This window comes from Asparagus officinalis, chromosome 1 (assembly GCF_001876935.1).
Source record: "Asparagus officinalis chromosome 1, Aspof.V1, whole genome shotgun sequence".
Lineage (NCBI taxonomy): Eukaryota > Viridiplantae > Streptophyta > Magnoliopsida > Asparagales > Asparagaceae > Asparagus > Asparagus officinalis.
Window position 1 is genome coordinate 65,925,152 of NC_033794.1, and position 8,861 is coordinate 65,934,012.

The following is an 8,861-nucleotide window of genomic DNA, read 5'->3' on the forward strand; positions in this document are numbered from 1 at the left end:
ATCCTAATGCATCTAATATCTTCTGCTCTTCACCAAAGATCTCCTCAAAGCTCAAATCTTTAGTTTCTCTCTTCTTCTAAGTCTTTAACTGAATTTTCCTGGATATAGTTTACTTCTAGAGGTTGATCAGTTTCCAATGATGTTCGCGGGAAAAGTTGGTGTTTTCTTCATTATCGATGTCATTGCACTCAGTTAACAACTTTATGCGTTACAAAGAGATCCGGTCTTTTTATAAGATCCGGCTTACAATGAAAATCAAAATAAAACAAAGAAATCAAAATTACAACTTCTCTCTTTTACCGAACAAATCACAAGATCCTGTTATCCGGTCTCTTGCTTCTGTGGGTTGTTTGCCTGCGCCGGGGTTGCTTACCGTGGACCACCGCGTGATCTGGATCCAAGCAGATCTACGACGTATTACGGGTATTATCCCACCAAGGAGATAATAGCCGGGAGGGATCGTTTCACCAAGGAAACGACCGCTCGAATCTCGGGATCTAAGAACCAAGCTTAGATCCGGAGTGTAACGACGTAGATCTGAGGATTAGACTCTCTCGAACTCCTGCCTTTTTCGGTGCGGGTGCTCGCTAAGAATCAAATCCGGGTCTCCAAGTCTTCAAGCCTTCAGATCTCCGAGTTGAGGTGACAATCCGGCAGAGTTTCGGCTCTCTCAAAAGTTTCAGAAGAAGTCCCTCAAATGAACAACCACCCCCCCTATTTATAGCCTCTCTGAACTGTGCCTTTGTGCACAAGAGAGAGAGGGGGGGGAGTCGGGCCACCTGAGGGTGGCTCGGCTCATGCCGAGCCACCCTGAGGTGGCTCGGCCCTGTAGCTGCTGTCTGACGTCAGGGAATCCTCGCCCCTCCCACTTGCCATTTTCAAACAACTGTAGTAGGGGAGCGGAGGGGTCTGTGGCATACGGTACTGACATCATATCAGAACGATGAAGGACGAACCAAGCCATCAAATAAGTGTACGGAAGCTCCACCTTAATAGTAGGAATCTGAGCCGATGATTCACTTTCCTTCTGTGTAAAAGCACTAGAAATCTGTCGAAGCCCTCGATGAATGTTAGCCACCATCACCGGAAGAAGCGAAAGTTCCTTTTTGTAGGCAAGCTAAACCGCTGGGTAGAGCACCTCCAATGGCAAGATATCACTAGACTGATATGGGACCACGCATTTCTTTAACCAGATAGCGAGGTAACCGGCGAGAAGGGTCATTGGTCGAATCGGCGCGGTCGCATGCCACAAGAATGATTTAAACTTGGTCCCTGTAGGAAAACCACTCTCAGGACTGCTAATGGTATAGGAATGAGCATCAACCTTCTTCAGTAGACTATTAACCCCTGAAGGAGTGAGTGGTGCCAGCTCACAAATAGCCTCGCCAGAATTGCTCTCTAGATTCCTGAACAGATAAGACGCAAACTGTTTCTGGCTCACATGGGATTTAGCCCTCTTCGCTAAAGGTTTAGACTGCGCCAAAGCGATATGATAGTGACATGTGAGGTCCCATAAAGTCTCGTAGCGGTCGGGCATGCGATCCTTCAGCTGACTTAATTCATGGTTGGAGGAAAAGTATTCCTGGTATAGCATCTGTCCCATGGGCAAACCAGAAATCCTGTGCATCTCATGGAGGGCCAAGCCCAACTCCCCTTGCCGGGTCAGAAAAGTGTTCGAATCCGGGTTATAGAGCTCGCACAAAGCGAAGAAATGCTTCGCGCTAATAGGCAAACCATACATGGTGGCACGAACGGCTGCATACAGACCACAAGCGTGCAACTCCTCGCTCCATCGGCTCAAGACGTACTTCGTCATGCGAGTCCACCAAAGCTTGTCCAAAGAATGGACCCAACCATAAAATCTGTGACGTGTCGCAGGCATCTCCCGTCCTAAAGCAGCGAGGCGATTCTTCAAAGTAGAAGCAGCGGCAAGAAGCTCGTTACGTGGCGGTGCATCTAACCCCAATACTCCAGGATGCAATCAAAATCTGTGACGTGTCACAGGCATCTCCCATCCTAAAGCAGCGAGGCGATTCTTCAAAGTAGAAGCAGAGGCAAGAAGATCGTTACGCGGCGGTGCATCCAACCCCAATACTCCAGGATGCAATCCAGTGATATGACTCCTGCTCGAACCAGGAGCTGCCTGATGAGTGATGTAGCCGCAGTGAACGCTCTCATGCTCCTCCGTCAAGCGCCACGACATCTCCCGTGTCACAGCCTGACGCCTGAGCTCAGTCAACGAACGATGCCGAGGAATCTTCGGCAAATATATGAAACCACTGCCAGTTTTATGAAGCCACTGCTCGGCATCAATAAACACTGCATCCAGAGGCTGAATAGAACTGGCATCCTTCACGAAAGGCGCATCTGTAATCAACTGTCGAAGAGCTCGATGTCCACCTTCCTTCACCACTTGGGCAACTTCTGTCGACGTGCCCGAAGCAAACTGAGGAGTAACTGGAATAGGTGAAAAATCGTCGAAAGTTGAATAATACTCGCCGCGACGCCCGTACACCGCATGAGATGAAAATGCTCCGGAAGAATACTCCACTGAAAACAAACAAGTTAAACATTTGTTAGTCTCAATCATAAAAGGAAGTTGAACTCATCCTACGAATGGGTAAGATAGAGTCACTGCCTTATAAAGGGTGAGACGATTTGGCCACATTATGCACTTATAAGGTAGGATATATCAAAAAACATATCCCTGCCTTATAAGGCACAATGCAGCGACAAAACGCCCCCTTTATTTATTATGAGATATGATTTTGACCAAGCAAAACCCATCTTTAAAGCGTCGATCCTCACCAAGGAGAATCAATGCTCTTCTCGATTGCCTCACCAAGGAGAACAAAATGGGGATAAAAAGGACCAATTTGTAAATTTCTAAGAAAAAATGGACTAATTTGTAAATTTCCAAAAATAGCTCACCAGCATACGAGGGAGGCGCGCCATCAGCCGACGCGGTAGAGGATTGACCTCTCGCAATACGAGACATAGAGACCTGCAAAATAAATTAAGGGATCAGATCCAGGAAAAAATTCCTCTTTTTGCAATTCTCCCCCCTGAAAGATGAGCTCGAGGCGTCAAATCTTAATCCTAACCCTCGCATGCGATCCCACAAATTCATAAATTAAATTAAGCATGAAATATGCTAAAATTGTGGAGGATTTACCTGAGGGAAAGCTCGAAGATCCGACAAAAATCAAATCTTGAAAGAGGCTCGAACCACGCGCTCGAGGGGCCTGAGAGAAATTCTAAATATGGAAAATTTGAGGGATTTCTCGGTCAAAGATCAAAAGGAAGAACGAATTTAAGACAAATATGAAGATTTGAGGAAGAACGGATGCACGAGGGAAGAGAAATCCAAAAATAGGGGAGAGAGGGGGGCCGACCCTAATATGAGGAGAAAAAGACCCCTTTTTATAATGTTGAACCAAGCCTAGTTGAACCGGACCAGACCAAGTTGAACCGGACCAGACCTGGTTTGAACCAGAATTCAAATTGAAGCTGGATCGAGCATCGAAACAACTTCAAATCGACCGAGGGTTCAGTCCTTGGTTTATTCTTGCCTCTCCCACATATTCGGAAGGATCAGAAGATTTTTTGAGCCTAATTACTGCCTTTTTTAGCTCATTATCATTATCAAGCCGGTTCAGCTCATTCGGGCACAGAAATTACTCCAATAAGGTATATGAGTATAAACTATTCCCTATTCTTGGTTGAGAAGTTCCTGGAGAATATTTTTATAAATATTCTTAAGGATAACTCAACAACACTACGCCGGACAACGCGTCGCAAATAAAGACTCAACGCCAACAATCGATGGTCAGTTCTATGTTGAACCAACAAACACGAGCTAAAGATCATAAAATCAGGAATCGACTTCAAATTCAAAATTCCGACAACGGTCAGACAATAAATGCAGCACCGGAACTCTTACAGACATTCGACAAAGCACCGAATAGCCCGGAGGATTGAAGGAATCAAGAACAGAAGCCATTCCAAGGTCCCGTTACACCGACTGAAGGTTGGGACAATCATATCCAAAGTATTCCAGACTCTTCTATAAAAGAACGAGGCTGAAATACTTTGGAGGGGGTATCTGTAGGCATATAAAATTGCTTATAGGTCCCCTAAACCAACGAGGCGACGAGATCGACGAATCGCACGCAAGAAACGAAATACATCCATTCGCATTTGGAATCAGCCGGCCACCTATAGGTGGCCGACCCAGATCTGTGTGCGGGCACAGTTCAGAGAGCCTATAAATAGGCCCCCTTGGTTCATTTTTCAAGGGTTGGAACTTTGAGAGCCGAAACTCTGCCGAATTGAGAATTGAGCTTGGAGTTTTGAAGACTTGAGGACTTGAACATTCAGATCTGGTTCTCGGTGAGCATCCACGTCACAAAAGGCAGGAGTTTGAGAGAGAGAAAGATCAGATCTGAGATCTACACGAGATCATACTCCGGATCAAAGCTTGGCCTTTGATCCCGAGAACTAAGGGCGATTATTTCCTTGGTGAATTAATCCCCCCCGGCTATTATTTCCTTCGTGAAATAATACCCGTCAAATCGTGTAGATCCAACCGGATCTAGATCGCGCGGTGGTCCACGGATTAACCCCGGCGTTGGCAAAGAACCCACACAAGCGAGCGACCGCAAAACAGGAGCTCGTGATTCGTTCGAAAGGAAAGTTGTAATCTTTTTTCTTTTTCTTTGATTTCGTTGTAACCGGATCTAAAAAAGACCGGATCTTTTGTAACCAAAAAGCAATTACTTGAGATAACAATGAATTCAATGAAGGCAATTTTCACCGCGAACAGAAACAAGTAAAACACATCTTTGGTTTAGTTTCTTTGTCTATTAGTGACCTAAAATAAAAGCAGATTGTAGTTAATGAGATTTAGCTCCCAAAGGCATTAGCCTGTATAATAACTAGTGAAACATATACCTAGATGATGCTACTGTGTCTACATAATTGACTTCTCTCTGAATTGATGTGAGAAATAAAATTTGTCTTTGTTAGAGGAGATATGATCATTTATGTGATGACAAAATGAACACGGTATTCGTTTGGTCACCATGTGCCTTCCAGTTAGACCAGTTCATTTCTTAAATTCACAACAATTAAGGTTCCAACCGAACTTATAAAATGTTGTGGACCAAATGTGTAAATGAATGACAGAGAAAAACAAGACATATGAACTTATGCATACCTGAGATAAAAGATCAATTGTACGCCGTAGAAGTCGAGCCAGCTTCCGCCTTGGGGAGGACGCCGTAGCGCTTGGCGAGGACGGAGGAGGGGCAGGTTAGGGGAGATAAAAGATCAATTGTACGCCGTAGAAGTCGAGCCAGCTTCCGCCTCGGGGAGGACACCGTAGCGCTTGGCGAGGATGGAGGAAGGGCAGGTTAGGGTTTCGAAGAGGCGAACGGTGACGGCGTCACGAGTGCGCTGGGTGGGAGGCCAGATGTTGAGGGAGAGGGAGAAGGAGGTTGATGATGGGGATTTGGGGTTGGGGCTGGGGTTAGGGTTTTGGAACTGGGGATCCTGGGGCTTAGGCTTTGAGCGTGAGAAGAGAGGCGAGAGAAAGAGGGAGGGGGAGGGGGAGGAGATTGAGAGGAGGAGGAGGAGAAACCCACAGAGGAGGAGGAGGAGGAGGAGGAGAAGAAGGGGCATTTTCGGGAGAGAGTGAGATTAATTTATGGGAGAGCGTGAAAAAGGAGCTGGACACATTTTTGGAGTGTCTTCGGGGTTAAAGAGAAAGGGAAAAACATAGAGGGGCTGGGTCACATCCTCTTTTTTTGGGGGGGCCTAGAAACATTTTTCCCATTAAAAAGACATCTATAATTTGGGCGGATATGGATCCCCTCTGGTTAGATAGTAATTGAAGAGGATCCAATCATCATGAACTCTCCCATCTATTTTAATCTCAAAAGGATGAAATATTGTCACATGGTTTCCAATATTATAACAGTATTTTTGAAAATTTCATTGTTGATTTAGGTAGATAAAATTCTCATTATTAATAAAACATAATATTTCTAAGAAACAAAAAAAGGGAAAAAAAATTCTTCACACAAACTCTCCAATTAGATGTCAAATAACAAACCGATAAAAAAGCAACATAAGTTTGTCATCATGCTCAAGTATCACACAACGTATGTAGTTTTAGAACATTTTATATTATAAAAATCTAAAGGCACTGGTATGGATTTAAATTCTCTCTGATTACGTGGTAATTAGAGAGGGTTCAATTCTCTTAATTCTTACCTCCTCTCTCAATTTAAACAAGTGAGATCATGTCTTGTAAGTTTTTGACTATCACGAATATGATTTTGACTATAGTGGTTTTTAAGATTACTAGTGATTCAGGACCGAAGTGGTTTTCAAGATAACAATGTAAATCTTACGTAGCATGATCTCATTCATTGGAATTGATATGGACGTAATGATTGAGAGGACTAAACCCTCTTTAATTACCACCTAATTAGAGAGGATCCTGATCTAAACCTAAATTAACAATGGTAGTTTGATTTTTTTAAGTTTCCAGAAAAATTCTATTATTATTATTACTTAGAAATTTATCTTCTTAGATCTGCGATGGTAATTTGATATTTAGCTTTTAGGAATATCCTATTATTATTATTATTATTATTATTTTATCTTCCTAAATCCACAATGGTAATTTGATTTTTTTACTTTTTAGAAACATCCTATTTTTATTATTAATTAGAATTTTTTTTCCATCTAAATCAATAATGGCATTTTCAAGACCACTATTATGAGTGGGAATCCGATGTAGTGCTAGTTTCATCCCTTAAATTAGAATAAATGATAATTAGACTCTCCCCAATTACCACCTAATTAAGAAGAATCCAAATTTAATTTGGAAATTAAATAAAAAAAAAGTTTGTTTTCTATTTTAGTCCCTTATATCTTTCATATTTTGAAATTAGTCCCTCAAAATAACATAATATATGAGGGACTTGATATCAATTTCAGTGATATGAGGGACTAATTCAAAATATGAAACATTTACGGGACTAATTTCAAAAATATGAAAATGTAAGGAACTGATTTGGGAAAAAACACGAAAAAAGGGAAAACAAACTATGAAACAGATTAGCAATTACATTGTTTTGAAGGCCACATTTACAAACATATATAACTTTGGAGGTGCATATTGATAAAAAGCCCAAATTCTTAATGCCACTTAAAATTTTCACTTGGGTAGGAGGTAAGTACTCAAACTTGAAAATTGCTAGCCTTACTTTAATAAAGAAAGTTATCAGTTAAAACATCATCAATTAAACATCTGAATAAGAGTCTGCATTTGATATTTAATTCCATACATCCGCACAGAAATTTCAATATGCATACTCACCTACGCCCAACAACATAAGAATATGGATATATTTTTAGATAATCAGTTTGAGATATAAATAAAATGTTAATGATACATGATTGAGGTTCTCTCTTCACAAAATAAATCGCAAGCGCTCAACAAAACATTGGTCCGCTTCAAAATTAGGAACAACTCAAGACCATGGCAACCTTTCATATTTTAACTTGAAGAAATACTAGGTCTCTTCTGCGAGGCGCAATTTGATCATAACTCTCGAAGAGATTTTGGTAGGGCATGATAAGTGAAATTTTCAATCTCCAAGAAATTTGCGCTTCTTGGCAGTGTTGATGTAATTTGCTAGTACCCACTCTTTCTGATTGTTTTCACTATGATCTACTGTCCCTAGCTCAATCTGCAAGAAAGAAAATATTGATCATACACATTGGCACTGAACAATGCTAGCAATCTACTCTTGTAATCATAGTGAGGCAAAATATAAAGTAAACTCTACTAAAAATTACCTTGTAAGGTACCAGACAAAAGCGAGGGCCAATTTCAGTCAGTTCAACAGATTTGGGACCGCCACGTTTTTCATAGATGTGGTGCCTGCATTGTAAACGATATTTTTTTTACCAAAAAAAAAAAAGAAGCTCCGTTTTCTGAATGGAGAGATTATTGAAGTTTCTTGCACAATTAGAAATATTGGTAAAAAGAATACATAGCACGGCTTATATGAAAACAAAAGCTATAGCAGTCGGGATCTCTACAATAAATTTTGAATGAATGTTAGTACGAGTTCAGAAACTGTAAAAGCCTTACAAGTTACATTACTAAAGAGTACTTTTCATTCTATGGTTTTCTAATGCTTTTGATGAAGTGGGAGCATGTGGAATGAATACAAAAGGAAAGTCTATAGTTTGGTGAAGGAGAGACATCTTCGCTATGTTGCTAGAGCCTTGAGTAGTTTGTTTGGTGACTGTAATGAGTGTCTGGGCATCATTTTGTGTATTTCAGATGGAAAGAGGAAGAAGCGGATAGATTGTGGTCTGATAAGTACAATTCATCCTACAAGCATTACTAAGCCATTAACCACATCATCTTTTTACTCCTCAAGTTGATTGCTAGTAGAAATAAAATAACAATAATGATATTGTATGCTACTCACAACAACCAAGGTGATCATGGTGAGTCCATTCTCATTAATTTGGAATGGAAGAGCTATGTGCATTTTGGCTATGATGTTAAACCAGGACATCATCTTGAGGAAAGCTTAGCCACCCCCCACCCCCCCCTCTTTCCTCCAAATAAGGAAAGCTTAGTGTAAAGTTGGTGGATGTATTTAAAGAAAGTCAAGATTAATTTGGAATGGAAGAGCTATGTGCATTTTGGCTATGATGTTAAACCAGGACATCATCTTGAGGAAAGCTTAGCCACCCCCCACCCCCCCCTCTTTCCTCCAAATAAGGAAAGCTTAGTGTAAAGTTGGTGGATGTATTTAAAGAAAGTCAAG

At 41.4% G+C, this 8,861-nt stretch overlaps 1 protein-coding gene across 1 annotated transcript in view; it reads right to left on the reverse strand.

Annotated features, from left to right (window-relative positions):
* Positions 7,368-8,861, reverse strand: part of LOC109825383 (U3 small nucleolar ribonucleoprotein protein IMP4) — a 9,389-nt gene continuing 7,895 nt past the window's right edge. The window contains exons 8-9 of the mRNA XM_020392241.1: positions 7,873-7,957; positions 7,368-7,763 (exon numbers count right to left, since the gene is read on the reverse strand). Coding sequence (XP_020247830.1) covers positions 7,662-7,763; positions 7,873-7,957 — 187 coding nt within the window. The 3' untranslated portion in view covers positions 7,368-7,661. The remainder of the gene's footprint in view (positions 7,764-7,872; positions 7,958-8,861) is intronic.